The sequence below is a fragment of the Oncorhynchus keta genome, chromosome 33, assembly GCF_023373465.1.
Source record: "Oncorhynchus keta strain PuntledgeMale-10-30-2019 chromosome 33, Oket_V2, whole genome shotgun sequence".
In the NCBI taxonomy this organism is placed as follows: domain Eukaryota; kingdom Metazoa; phylum Chordata; class Actinopteri; order Salmoniformes; family Salmonidae; genus Oncorhynchus; species Oncorhynchus keta.
In genome coordinates, this window is record NC_068453.1 from 10,420,053 (window position 1) to 10,435,142 (window position 15,090).

The window sequence follows — 15,090 nt, forward strand, 5'->3', positions numbered from 1 at the left end:
TTTTGTATGCTATCACTTGAGTTTTCAGGCCTGAGGTAAGCAATAAAGTGATCGATCCACCCTGCCTTCTGATGGTTTCAGATCCCTTCAGACCTGCAAACACAGAAGGGTTAAGAGTTATGGCGAGGGGCGAGAGGTTTGTTTGGAACTGGGCGTTCCAGCCTTACCTGACTTTGGGGGCCCAGGGCAGACCCTTGGGGAGGGACGCTCTCTCAGTGGGGGGTCTGAGCGGGGGCGGTGGGGGTGGCGGCTGGATGATGACATCACGGTCCAGGGGGTCCACCTCGCCCTCGATGCCACTGTCGGCTTCCTCGCCATCCTCTTCCTCGTCGCGTGCGTCGTCGTTCTTAAAGGGGTCTCGCTCGTTGTACGTGTCTAGGCTGTCCTGCTTTACCAGGGGCTGGAAACCAGAACAACCAGCAGGGGGCATGAAAGAGGCCGTCCCCTCACACACACGCACAGGGTTAGGCCCTGGCTTCCCACTCCAACCCCAAGCAATACTCAAGATTTACCTACCATAAGGCTGCACTCCAAAACAAAAAAGTTACAGAAACTCCCAGTAAAAAACCTGAGGAACCTTTGGGCCCAACTCCATATTCAAGTGTTAAACATTCCACTTACAACCATAATGAGTCATACAAACACAAACCCCAATAATCTCAAACCACTTCCATAGTTTTAATGAATGACTGCGGCATCATCAATGCAACAAGCATCAGGCAAAGGGGGTTGCATTTAGTAGCAGCGGAGCGCCAGTGCAATGCAACGTATGGCGGTGTGGTGGTAGTAAGTAGTCGTCAGGTCGACTGTGTGCTGGCGAGGAGAGCAACAGAGGTAACGGAAGCAGCATAGACCTACATGACTCATATCCCATGGAGAACAAGACATTCAGCTGCGTGGTGGGAAAGAAGCTGCAGTGAACTGTTGTTCTACAGCGATACGCTGGCGCCCTAGCAACCCGGTGGAGATGGAGACGAGAGGAAAGCTCCCGTCATGTCCGCAGGGACCTCGACCACAGCCAGCCCCGCCTCTGTACCCACCCATACAGTGCAGAGCGCAGTGAAGGAGGAGGAAAGGGGGAAGGAGGAAGAGGAGGAGGAGGAGGAGGACAAGGAATAAAAGGAAGAGGAGAAAGAAGAGGAAAAGAAAGAGGTGGAGGAATAGAAGGTGCAAGAACCAGCCCGAGGCAGAGAAAATGCAGAGGGAAAGTGGGTAAAGACCTGCTTCTTGGGAAAGGGACTGTCTCCTTCCAAGCTATCAACAAAGGCACTCTGCAGGGACACAAGGAAGAGGAGGTTGAGAGCCTGGTGAAGTCAGAGCCCCAGTCTAAAAACAGCACAGTTGGGATTAGAGGAAGAAGTTAAAAGAACAAACGTGTCAGGGGGAATGCAATACACCGAGGGTGTGCACATAGCTCCTAGTCACATTCTCTACTGCTACAGTCAGGCTGAGCAATCCATGCTTGTTAGAGGGCGTGGCGCGTGAGGCTGTGACTGCACGGGTTTAGTTAGGCTCGCTGTTAGAACACATCAGGTGTGTATTCAGTCAAGTGAGTCTAGCGCACAGGTGTGTGTGTGTGTGTGTGTGTGTGTGTGTGTGTGTGTGTGTGTGTGTGTGTGTGTGTGTGTGTGTGTGTGTGTGTGTGTGTGTGTGTGTGTGTGTGTGTGTGTGTGTGTGTGTGTGTGTGTGTGTGTGTGTGTGTGTGTGTGTGTGTGTGTGTGTGTGTGTAAAGCTCCAGGAACAGTATGTGCATGATATAATGGCTGTATAATACGTACCCTGCGGCTGCGGCGTCCTCTCTTGGCCTGCTGTTGCTGTTCGATGAGCTCCATTGCCGAGGCTGGAGGAGAGGCTGCTCTCATGCTCCGAATTACCTTGATGCTGTCCTCAGGCAGGGGGGGCAGGCTCAGCCTCTCTCTCCCTCGAACCTTCATCTCCTGGAGCTCCTCGAAGCCCCCCATGGTGAACTGTGACACGCAGAGAGACGGACGGACACAGAAAGCCACAGAGATGTACATGATCACGCGGACAGAGCTCTGTGCAGCTATTGGCAAACGAACCCATCGATTCCATTGCGGGAGCCAGTCGAGCCTGACACTCCGGTTCCAACGTCATTCTAGCAAGTGTTTTGAATTTACACTAGTGGTGGATGAAATACCTCTGTTACGGAGCAGCTAGCCTACTAAACGGACAGGTAATGGTGTCGGTGCTGTAGCTTACTGACCAGGATGGTCTTCCAGAGCAGGAGTAGGACCTTCTTCATGGGAAAGTGTGGTGCGTTCATACTGCAGAACTTGGTCACCATGGTGAAGAGCAACAGGGAAAATGGCTCTCCGTTGTACAGAGGAGAACCTGAGGTTAGAGGAGAGGGTCAACAGCCAGCACACACATACAGTGTACACACTAAAACATTTCCTGTATAATTTACAGTAACTTACTGGCAGCAATTGGCCAGTAAGTTACTGTACTTTCTTTTACAGTACAGCTACTGTAATCCATTTTACAGTAGCAAAACTGTTACTGTAATCTAATGTACACTACCAAGTCAGTTACTGTAATCTAAATTACAGTACCAATAAAAATTACGGTATAAATCTGCAATCACCCAGTGTTCTTTGCAAGTTGTCATTTTTACATTTGGGTGATTTAGCAGGCACTCTTGTCATTAGCAACTTACGGTCTGTGCATTCAACCAAAGTTGAGAAAAAAAAACACATATCAAAGTCATAGCATGTAAAACCGTTTCTGAAACCGTTACTGAAAATATTGTTGTAGTTATTAAGGAGACACTGGTCTTCAAAATAATAGTTATTACAGCAAGATATCTTATGATATCTCTCTGACTATCTCTGGATAGTGCCAAAACATTACTGAGATATTCACGGTAGCTTGACATCTCCTTCCTGTAAATGACTATAATTTCGAAGAAATGAAACACAGTCCAATACAGTAAAGGTGCCTAATAAACTGTAAGAAAGTCATTATTGCAGTATTTTACTGTAACTACAAGGGATTGGAGCGAGAAGGTTGGCTGCTAGGTATTTGAATATTACATCATATTTATGAACATTTGGTGTTTTATATCACTTGCCCTTCTAGAGGCCTAAAGAAAGGCTTCCAAACTGGCTGTTATTACAGGGTGAAACAGATCGAATGGACATGGTTACATATTCAACCATTAAAGGTGTAAGACTCACTGCCACTCTGATCTAGTCTGGCAGAGGCCAGCTCTCGAGCTGTGTCGTCACGTGGGTCACGTCAGCCAGGCTAACTCTGATCTGTTCCCTATATACATTTCATTGTTAGGGAACTACTATCACATATCAGTTAAATTCGTACAGCATTCTCACTAATATAGCCTCTTAAAAGAGAACAATACCATGCACCCACTACTGCTCAAAAGGTTTTTGGCACTCCAAAAATGCAGTTTGGTACTGTATTCTGAATTACAGTCAATTGCTGCCAGTAAGGTCCTGAAAATCTACAGTAAAAGGTTTGTAGAATTCCTAAAATACAGTTTATTACTGTATTCTGGGTGGGTACAGCATTCTCACTCACGGGTGCAACAAATACAGCCTCTTACAAGGCATACATTAACATACAGCATGTTAATGAGCAAGACTCTTTCCCAGCTCACAACATTAACCCACAATGCACCATCATTAATCCTGTAAAACACATTTAAGGTATTTTACTGTGCATTTCACAGTGTTTTGCTGTTGAAATTAAAGTCTTGATGTGCTGTAAAACACATGTATGGCATTTTACAGTGTTTTACTGTTGAAATTACAGAAACGTCTTACAATGCGCACACACACACAAACCCAGTTCAGTCTTGAAGGCCTCTCTGGCAGTTCTCCACTCTGGCCTGTCATCCTCTGTCTGCAGACGGATGGTCTCCACCATCAGGTACATGATGCTTAGCAAGACCCTAGTGGAACACGAGAGGTCAGAGGTCAGAATGAACAGGTGTGTTTTTCATTTTTTTTTATTTTGCCTTTATTTTACTAGGCAAGTCAGTTAAGAACAAATTCTTATTTTCAATGACGGCCTAGGAACAGTGGATTAACTGCCTGTTCAGGGGCAGAACGACAGATTTGTACCTTGTCAGCTTGGGGATTCGAACTTGCAACCTTTCGGTTACTAGTCCAACGCTCTAACCACTAGGCTACCCTTGATGCATGGATCAAGACAAATAGTCTGTAACCTACTGAGGTAGAACATCTCTCCACTCCAAAAAACATAACTGTGTGTGCTTGTGCATACATTATGTCTGCCTATGTGTAGTTTGTACATGTGTGAATCTGTAAATGTGTGTGTGTGCACACTTAATGCTCTTGTACACGTTTCCACATGCACTTGCCTAGCTAATGCATCAGCCTAAATCACCCTACAGTAATTATACAATGTTAGCGAGGCAGTGTCCTGTGCATTAACGCCTTGATTCAGATGGAAAACAAGCCATAATGGCCTCCATTTTCTACAAGCTATTAGGACGTGTTATTTAGTTTCCCACCTTATTGTCCCTAGAATTTGTAAGCAAACAGCTGGAGGCAGGGCTTTCTCCTATAGAGCTCCATTTTTATGGAATGGTATGCCTACCCATGTGAGAGACGCAGACTCGGTCTCAACCTTTAAGTCATTACTGAAGACGCATCTCTTCAGTAGGTCATATGATTGAGTGTAGTCTGGCCCAGGGATGCAAAGGTGAACGGCAAGGCACTGGAGCGACGAACCTCCCTTGCTGTCTCTGCCTGGCCGGCTCCCCTCTCTCCACTGGGATTCTCTGCCTCTGACCCTATTAGGGGGGCTGAGTCACTGGCTTACTAGGGCTCTTCCAAGCCGTCCCTAGGAGGGGTTTGTCACTTGAGTAGGTTGAGTCACAGATGTGATCTTCCTATCCGGTTTTGTGCCCCCTTGGGCTCGTGCTGTGGAGGAGATCTTCGTGGGCTATACTCAGCCTTGCCTAAGAGTAGTAAGTTGGTGGTCTGTTGATATCACTCTAGTGGTGTTTACTCCTGAAGTACTGACCTGTTGCATCCTCTACAACCACTGAGTATTATTTGACCCTGCTGCCCATCCTTGAACATTTGAACATCTTGAAGAACAATCTGACCTTAAATGGCCAGGTACTTTTATAATTCCCACCTGGCACAGCCAGAAGAGAGTTCCTTCCTTACTAGGGAGCTTTTCCCAGCCATAATGCTTCTACATATGCATTGCTTGCTGTTTGTGATTTTGGGCTTGGCTGATTGGGCGACTGCTGTAAAAATCAGTGAGGTGGAAGGATGGTCACCTGAGTTCTGTGCTGTCCGCCAGAGAGATGGCAGGTTTCCTCACTGCACTGCTGCAGGCTTGGTTGTTACTGCAGAGTCAAACACAGAAGCAGTTCAGCATGTATACAGTACAAATCATACCACACCACAGCTAAACACAACAGACGAGAGGTATCGCTCATGTCTAGGCTCTGGTCAGGTCATGGGGTCAGGAAGTTCTCATTTCCTATAACTAAAGTGACAAAGACTAGAATGACAATGGAATGTATAGAGGCCGCTTTATGAGCTTTTCCATGCATCAGCAGGACAGAACGGCAGTATCAGGTAAGCTCAAGGGGGTGGTGGGTGCCGCTTTCTTAACAACAGCTAGTGCGCAATCTCTAATATTAAAAGGAAGTCTTGAGGTTCTGCTAAACTGTAGACCACACTATTTACCAAGTTTTAATCTATATTTTTCGTAGATGTCTATTTACCACCACAAACCAATGCTGGCACTAAAACCACATTCAATGAGCTGTATAGATCCATTATCCAACAAGGAAATGCTCATCCAGAGGCAGCGCTCCTAGTGGCCGGTGATCTTAATGCAGGACAACTTATCTCATTTCTCCCAGCAATTCACCTGTGCAACTAGAGGAGAAACAACTCTAGATCACCTTCACTCCACACACAGAGACACATACAAAGCTCTCCCTCACCCTCCATTTTGCAATTATGACCATAACTCTATCCTCCTGATTCCTGCTTACAAGCAAAAACTCAAACAGGAAGTACCAGTGACGGAAGTGGTCCGATGAAGCGAATGCTAAGCTACAGAACTGTTTCGCTAGCACAGACTGGAATTTGTTCTGGGAATCATCCTATGGCATTTTCAGAGTTTACCACATCAGTCACCGGCTTCATTAATAAGTGCGTTGACAACGCTGTCCCCACATTGACCGTACATACTTTTCCCAACCAGAAGCCACGGATTACAGGCAACATCCACACTGAGCTAAAGCTGCCACTTTTAAGGAGAGGGACACTAACCCGGACGGTTATAAGAAATCTCGCAACACCCTCGAAAAACCATCAAACAGGAAAAGTGTCAATAGAGGACTAATATCGAATCCTATTACACTGGCTCGAACCCTTGTCGGATGTGGCAAGGCTTGCAAACTATCACGGATTACAAAGGGAAACTCAGCCAAGAATTGCCCAGTGACGTGATACTACCAGACAAGCTTAATGCCTTCTATGCTTGCTTTGAGGCAACACTGAACCATGCGTGAGAGCACCAACTGTTCCAGACGACTGGGTTATCACCCTCTCCGTAGCCGATGTGAGGAAAATCTATCAACAGGTTAACATTCACAAGGCCGCAGGGCCAGATGGATTACCAGGACGTGTACTCAGAGCATGCGCTGACCAGCTGGCAAGTTAATTCACTGACATTTTAAACATCTTCCTGACCCAGTCTGTAATACCTACATGCTTTAAGCAGACCACCATAGTTCCTGTGCTCAAGAAAGCCAAAAGGTAACCTGTCTAAATGACTATCGCCTTGTAGCACTCACATCTGCAGCCGACAAACGCTTTGAAAGGCTGGTCATGGTTCACATCAACACCATCATCCCAGACACCCTGGACCCACTCCAATTCGCATTCCACCCCAACAGTTCCACAGATAGCGTAATCTCTATTACACTCCACACTGCCCTTTCCCACTTGGACAAAAGGCACACCTACATGAGAATGCAGTTCATTGACACCATAGTGCCCTCCAAGCTCATCATATTTTACATTTCCATTTTTTGTCATTTAGCAGATGCTCTTATTCAGAGTGTATACATTTTCGTACTGGTCCGCCGTGGGAATCGAACCCACAACCCTGACGTTGCAAGCACCATGCTCTACCAACTGAGCCACACTGGACCGTCCATCACTGAGCTAAGGACCCTGGAGGGTTGTGGGTTAGTGTGTACGGCCCAGTACATCACTGGGGCCAAGCTCCCTGCCATCCAGGACCTCTATACCAGCCAGTGTCAGAGGAAGGCCCTAAAAATGGTCAAAGACTCCAGCCACCCAAGTCTGGAACCAACAGGCCCTTGAACAGCTTCTACCGCCAGGCCATAAGACTGCTAAATAGTTAGTTAAATAGTTAACCAAATAGCATTGACCCTTTTTGCATAAATTTTTCTGACTCGCTGCTGCTACTAACGTGTCACTTTGTTTCTAGTTATAGGTACTTATCTACCTCAATGACCTCGTACCCCTTCACATGGACTCGGTACTGGTACCCCTTGTATATAGCCTAGTTATCGTTACTCATTGTGTATCTATCATTACGTGTTTGACTTTTCTGGTATATCTCTATTTTCTTTCTCTCTGCATTGTTGGGAAGAGCCCGTAGGCATTCCACTGTTAGTCCACACCTGTTGTTTACGAAGCATGTGACAAACTTGTATTTGATTTGAAGTGGAAAACCCCCCCAGCGTAAATCACAACTGAGAATGAACACCAGTGCAGGCAGGATAAATGGCAGAGGAGAAATACAGACAGAGATCATTCCCTGTGTGTTGGCTCCGCAGCTTAACAGGTGCTACGAAGTAATAGGAGGCGGCTGCTTGCTTGCTAAGCCGTAGAATCAGAGGTCAATAAGAGACCAGGACAGAGGAGCACATAGACTAAAGGAAGGAAACAACGCCTTGAAGGCTCTGCCGCCTCGCCAGTGAGCTGTGACGTGTGAATCGCAGAGGCCGGTGCTCTGTCTCCCTCTGTCTGCTCTCAACCTGCTCTCGCTGCTCTTGTCCCCCTCACTAAGAGCCAGTAGGTGCCTCATATCCTAGCTGAAGCGAAGAGGGATGGATGTGGGAGGTAGGACGGAGAAGAGAAAGAGAGAATGGTGTATTCATGAATTAACATTTCTGGTGTGTGTGTATCTCTCTGCCGGTCTGTGAACGTGCGTGTGCATGTACACGTACGTGCCTGTGTGTGTTTAACTCCACACTGTCCAGGGTCCCGCAGCAACACTCAGCAGGGATTAGACTTGCCTGGCGGTGACTCTCTCGTTAAAGAGGAGCCAAGGGGATGGACAGAAATACCCAACAGAAGAAACAGAACAGGAAGCCATTCCTGGACACTGAGTCATGATCGAGCTGTCTGTCTCCTCTCCACACACACATAGACCACGGCCTGTACCACCTCCCACCTCCCCGAGTCACTCCCACCAGGAGAATAATTAAAAATAGATGTTCAATCCTGTTCAATTCCCCACACACACACACACACACACACACACACACACACACACACACACACACACACACACACACACACACACACACACACACACACACACACACACACACACACACACACACACACACACACACACACACACACAAGCGCACACACACACACACACACACACAAGCGCACACACACACACACACACACACACACACACACACACACACACACACACACCCCCCCCCCAGCCAATCAGCTATTATCAGCACCATCTCTACCAGCCTCTCCCATTAGGTAGATTAGTCTATGGCTAAGGTTGGTAGAGACCCAAAATAGTCAGGCAGCATAGACATAGACCACGGCCTGTACCACCTCCCACCTCCCGAGTCACTCCCACCAGGAGAATAATTAAAAATAGATGTTCAATCCTGTTCAATTCCCCACACGCACAAGCACAAGCACACACACACACACACACACACACACACACACACACACACACACACACACACACACACACACACACACACACACACACACACACACACACACACACACACACACACACACACACACACACACACACACAGAGAGAATTGACTCCGTGGGGACATTTAATATACCTACTTATTGATTCAGTGGTATGCTTATGGGATGCCCTTTAAGTGTAGGAGCTGTTTGAAAAGACCACCTGAAATTGTACAGTGTACAAAACATTAAGAACTGACTGAGTGAATCCGGGTGAAGGCTATGATCCCTTATTGATGTCACTTGTTAAATCCACTTTAAAATCAGTGTAGATGAAGGGGAGGAGACAGGTTAAAGAAGGATTTTTAAACCTTGAGACAATTGAGACATAGATTGTGTATGTGTACCATTCAGAGAGTGAAAATTATTTATGTGCCTTCAAACCGGGTATGGTAGTAAGTGCCAGGCGCACCTATTTGGGTCAAGAACTGCAACGTCACTGGGTTTTTTCATGCTGAACAGTTTCCTGTGTGAATCAAGAATGGTCTACCACCCAAATTACATCCAGCCAACTTGACACAACTGTGGGAAGCATTGGAGTCAACAAGTGCCAGCATCCCTGTAGAACGCTTTCGACACCTTGTAGAGCCCATGCCCCGATGAATTGAGACTGTTCTGAGGCCAAAAAGGGCGCTGCAACTCAATATTAGGACGACTGTTCTTAATGTTTTATACACTCAGTGTATAGTATTTGACTTATTGATGAGTGACTTTGAAATATCCTTGTTTTTTAGATAATTAAAATAACATAAAATTGATCAGAAATACAGTGATAATTGATGTTGTAAATGACTATCGTAGTTGGAAACGGCAGATTCTTTTATGAAATCGGCAACCATCACTCCTGCAACCATCACTCCTGTGTTCCAATGGCACATTGTGTTAGCTAATCCAAGTTCACCATTTTAAAAGGCTAATTGATAATTAGAAAACCCTTTTGCAATTATGTTAGCACAGCTGAAAACTGTTGTCCTGATTAAAGAACAATAAAACTAGCCTTCTTTCGACTAGTTGAGTATCTGGAGCATCAACATTTGTGGGTTCGATCTCAAGGCCATCCGCCTGTTAAACAGCCATCACTAACATTGAGTGGCTGCTGCCAACGTACTGACTCAAATCTCTAGCCACTTTAAACATTTTAAATTGGATATAATAAATGTATCACTAGCCACTTTAAACAATGCCACTTTATATAATGTTTACATACCCTACATTACTCATCTCATATGTATATACTGTACTCTATACCAACTACTGCATCTTGCCTATGTCATTCTGCCATCGCTCATCCATATATATATATGTACATATTCTTATTAATTCCTTTACACTTGTGTGTATAAGGTAGTTATTGTGAAATTGTTAGATTACTTGTTAGATATTACTGCATGGTCAGAACTAGAAGCACAAGCATTTCGCTACGCTCGCATTAACATCTGCTAACCATGTGTATGTGACAAATAAAATTTCATTTGATTTGATGGAGGCATTGCGATGGTCTGGGGGTGCTTTGATGGTGGTAAAGTGGGAGATTTGTACAGGGTAAAAGGGTTCTTGAAGGAAGGCTATCACTCCATTTTGCAACGCCATGCCATACCCTGTGGACGACGCTTAATTGGAGCCAGTTTCCTCCTACAACAGGACAATGACCCAAAGCACAGCTCCAAACTATGCAAGAACTATTTAGGGATGAAGCAGTCAGCTGGTATTCTGTCTATAATGGAGTGGCCAGCACAGCTACTGGATCTCAACCCTATTGAGCTGTCGTGGGAGCAGCTTGACCGTATGGTACGTAAGAAGTGGCCATCAAGCCAATCCAACTTGTGGGAGGTGCTTCAGGAAGCATGGGGTGAAATCTCTTCAGATTACCTCAACAAATTGACAACTAAAATGCCAAAGGTCTGCAGGGGTGTAATTGCTGCAAATGGAGGATTCTTTGACGAAAGCTAAATTTGAAGGACACAATTTATTTCAATTAAAAATCATTATTTATAACCTTGTCAATGTCTTGACTATATTTCCTATTCATTTTGCAATGCATTGCATGTATGTTTCTGAAAATGTAGCTACTAAGATGTTCTAATAAGCCTAAACCTACAGAGCAGTACATTACTTTACTGATTTCCCCTGTTGTCCCTTTCCCCCACTGTGTCTCTTTCCCGCACTGTGTCCCCCCCACTGTGTCTCTTCCCCCCACTGTGTCCCTTTCCCCCACTGTGTCTCTTTCCCCCACTGTGTCTCTTTCCCCCACTGTGTCCCTTTCCCCCACTGTGTCCCTTTCCCCCACTGTGTCCCTTTCCCCCACTGTGTCTCTTTCCCCCACTGTGTCTCTTTCCCCCACTGTGTCTCTTTCCCCCACTGTGTCTCTTTCCCCCACTGTGTCTCTTTCCCCCACTGTGTCTCTTCCCCCGCACTGTGTCTCCCCCCCCACTGTGTCTCTTTCCCCACTGTGTCTCTTTCCCCCACTGTGTCTCTTTACCCCCACTGTGTCTCTTTCCCCCACTGTGTCTCTTTACCCCCCACTGTGTCTCTTTACCCCCCACTGTGTCTCTTTCTCCCACTGTGTCTCTTTCTCCCTCTGTGTCTCTTTCCCCCACTGTGTCTCTTTCCCCCGCTGTGTCTCTTTCCCCCACTGTGTCTCTCCCCCCACTGTGTCTCTTTCCCCCACTGTGTCTCTTTCCCCCACTGTGTCTCTTCCCCCCCCCACTGTGTCTCTTTCCCCCCACTGTGTCTCTTCCCCCCACTGTGTCTCTTTCTCCCACTGTGTCTCTTTCTCCCACTGTGTCTCTTTCCCCCACTGTGTCTCTTTCTCCCGCTGTGTCTCTTTCCCCCGCTGTGTCTCTTTCCCCCCCACTGTGTCTCTTTCCCCCCACTGTGTCTCTTTCCCCCCACTGTGTCTCTTCCCCCCCCCACTGTGTCTCTTTCCCCACTGTGTCTCTTTCTCCCGCTGTGTCTCTTTCCCCCGCTGTGTCTCTTTCCCCCACTGTGTCTCTTTCCCCCCACTGTGTCTCTTTCCCCCCACTGTGTCTCTTTCCCCCTGTGTCTCTTTCCCCCACTGTGTCTCTTCCCCCTCCCCCACTGTGTCTCTTCCCCCTCCCCCACTGTGTCTCTCCCCCCACTGTGTCTCTTCCCCCCCCCACTGTGTCTCCCCCCACTGTGTCTCTTCCCCCTCCCCCCCACTGTGTCTCTTCCCCCTCCCCAACTGTGTCTCTTCCCCCCACTGTGTCTCTCCCCCCACTGTGTCTCTTCCCCCCACTGTGTCTCTCCCCCCACTGTGTCTCTTTCCCCCTCCCCCACTGTGTCTCTCCCCCCCCACTGTGTCTCTTTCCCCCTCCCCCACTGTGTCTCTCCCCCCACTGTGTCTCTTCCCCCCCCACTGTGTCTCTCCCACCCCCCACTGTGTCTCTTCCCCCCCCACTGTGTCTCTCCCCCCACTGTGTCTCTTTCCCCCACTGTGTCTCTTCCCCCCACTGTGTCTCTCCCCCCACTGTGTCTCTTTCCCCCACTGTGTCTCTTTCCCCCGCTGTGTCTCTTTCCCCCACTGTGTCTCTTCCCCCCACTGTGTCTCTTTCCCCCCACTGTGTCTCTTTCCCCCCTGTGTCTCTTTCCCCCACTGTGTCTCTTCCCCCTCCCCCACTGTGTCTCTTCCCCCCTCCCCCACTGTGTCTCTCTCCCCCCACTGTGTCTCTTTCCCCCACTGTGTCTCTTTCTCCCACTGTGTCTCTTTCCCCCACTGTGTCTCTTTCCCCCACTGTGTCTCTTTCCCCCACTGTGTCTCTTTCCCCCACTGTGTCTCTTTCCCCCACTGTGTCTCTTTCCCCCACTGTGTCTCTTTCCCCCACTGTGTCTCTTTCCCGCACTGTGTCTCTTTCCCCCACTGTGTCTCTTTCCCCCTCTGTGTCTCTTTCCCCCACTGTGTCTCTTTCCCCCACTGTGTCTCTTTACCCCCCACTGTGTCTCTTTCCTCCACTGTGTCTCTTTCCCCCCCTGTGTCTCTTTCTCCCGCTGTGTCCCTTTCCCCCACTGTGTCCCTTTCCCCCACTGTGTCCCTTTCCCCCACTGTGTCTCTTCCCCCTCCCCCACTGTGTCTCTTCCCCCTCCCCCACTGTGTCTCTCCCCCCACTGTGTCTCTTTCCCCCACTGTGTCTCTTTCTCCCACTGTGTCTCTTTCCCCCACTGTGTCCCTTTCCCCCACTGTGTCTCTTTCCCCCACTGTGTCCCTTTCCCCCACTGTGTCTCTTTCCCCCACTGTGTCTCTTTCCCCACTGTGTCTCTTTCCCCCACTGTGTCTCTTTCCCCCACTGTGTCTCTTTCCCCCGCTGTGTCTCTTTCTCCCGCTGTGTCCCTTTCCCCCACTGTGTCCCTTTCCCCCACTGTGTCCCTTTCCCCCACTGTGTCCCTTTCCCCCACTGTGTCCCTTTCCCCCACTGTGTCCCTTTCCCCCACTGTGTCCCTTTCCCCCACTGTGTCTCTTTCTCCCACTGTGTCTCTTTCTCCCACTGTGTCTCTTTCCCCCACTGTGTCTCTTTCCCCCACTGTGTCTCTCTCCCCCACTGTGTCTCTTTCCCCCACTGTGTCTCTTTCCCCCACTGTGTCTCTTTCCCCCACTGTGTCTCTTTCCCCCACTGTGTCTCTTTCCCCCACTGTGTCTCTTTCCCCCACTGTGTCTCTTTCCCCCACTGTGTCTCTTTCCCCCACTGTGTCTCTTTCCCCCACTGTGTCTCTTTCCCCCACTGTGTCTCTTTCCCCCACTGTGTCTCTTTCCCCCACTGTGTCTCTTTCCCCCACTGTGTCTCTTTCCCCTACTGTGTCTCTTTCCCCCACTGTGTCTCTTTCCCCCACTGTCTCTTTCCCCCACTGTGTCCCTTCCCCCCCCCCACTGTGTCCCTTTCCCCCACTGTGTCCCTTTCCCCCACTGTGTCCCTTTCCCCCACTTTGTCTCTTTCCCCCACTGTGTCTCTTTCCCCACTGTGTCTCCTTCCCCCACTGTCTCTTTCCCCCACTGTGTCTCCTTTCCCCACTGTGTCCCTTTCCCCCACTGTGTCTCCTTTCCCCACTGTGTCCCTTTCCCCCACTGTGTCTCCTTCCCCACTGTGTCTCGTTCCCCCACTGTGTCCCTTTCCCCCACTGTCTCTCTTTCCCCCACTGTCTCTCCTTCCCCTACTCCATCCAGCGAACAACTAGTGAGAGTGAATGCAACTGTGTACCAGCACTGTAGCATTAAAGGCCCAGTGCAGTCAAACACATGATTTCCCTGTGTTTTCTATACATTTCCAACCTATGAGGTAAATGAGTTAATAAACCAATAAGAAACAGTTCCAAGCATCTCTGCCAACAACAGCTACTTTTCAGTTTTCTCCTCCCCACTCACACCACTCCCAGACAGTCCTAGCAAAATTCTTGCTTGAGAAATTGTACTTTGCTAAGAAACTAATTTTGTTTATTTTCCCCCATTTTAAATTGAAAACAGTAACATTAAGGTACTTAATTGTTACCCTATAAATGATTTGGACCATTAATCAAGGCTCACCAACTTTAAACATCAGCTGTCTGAGCAGCTAACCGATCGCTGCAGCTGTACATAGTCCATCTGTAAATAGCCTACCCAATCTACCTACCTCATCCCCATATTGTTTTTATTCACTTTTCTGCTCTTTTGCACACCAGTATCTCTACTTGCACATCATCATCTGCTCATTTATCACTCCAGTGTTGATCTGCTAAATTGTAATTCTTCGCTACTATGGCCTATTTATTGCCTACCTCCTCATGCCTTTTGCACACACTGTATATAGACTTTCTTTTTTTCTACTGTGTCATTGACTTGTTTATTGTGTTATTGGCTTGTTTATTGTTTATATATAATAATATAATAATAATAATATATGCCATTTAGCTGACGCTTTTATCCAAAGCGACTTACAGTCATGTGTGCATACATTCTACGTATGGGTGGTCCCGGGAATCGAACCCACTACCCTGGCGTTACAAGCGCCATGCTCTACCAACTGAGCCACAGAAGGACCACGTTTACTCCACGTTATTCCCTGTGTAA

General features: G+C 47.9%; 1 protein-coding gene and 1 non-coding gene across 4 annotated transcripts in view; both read right to left on the reverse strand.

Moving 5' to 3' along the window:
* LOC118365934 (striatin-interacting protein 1 homolog) overlaps positions 1 to 15,090 on the reverse strand; it is a 40,624-nt gene that overhangs the window by 11,242 nt on the left and 14,292 nt on the right. For 2 of the 3 annotated variants that reach the window (XM_052491854.1, XM_052491852.1), the window contains exons 6-11: positions 5,297 to 5,365; positions 3,825 to 3,931; positions 2,225 to 2,352; positions 1,779 to 1,967; positions 1,221 to 1,271; positions 168 to 400 (exon numbers count right to left, since the gene is read on the reverse strand). In XM_052491854.1, coding sequence (XP_052347814.1) covers positions 168 to 400; positions 1,221 to 1,271; positions 1,779 to 1,967; positions 2,225 to 2,352; positions 3,825 to 3,931; positions 5,297 to 5,365 — 777 coding nt within the window. The remainder of the gene's footprint in view (positions 1 to 167; positions 401 to 1,220; positions 1,272 to 1,778; positions 1,968 to 2,224; positions 2,353 to 3,824; positions 3,932 to 5,296; positions 5,366 to 15,090) is intronic. The other variant, XM_052491853.1, reaches the window with a different exon arrangement.
* trnaa-ugc (transfer RNA alanine (anticodon UGC)) lies at positions 7,118 to 7,191 on the reverse strand. Its single transcript has one exon. It is a non-coding gene; the product is annotated as a tRNA-Ala (tRNA).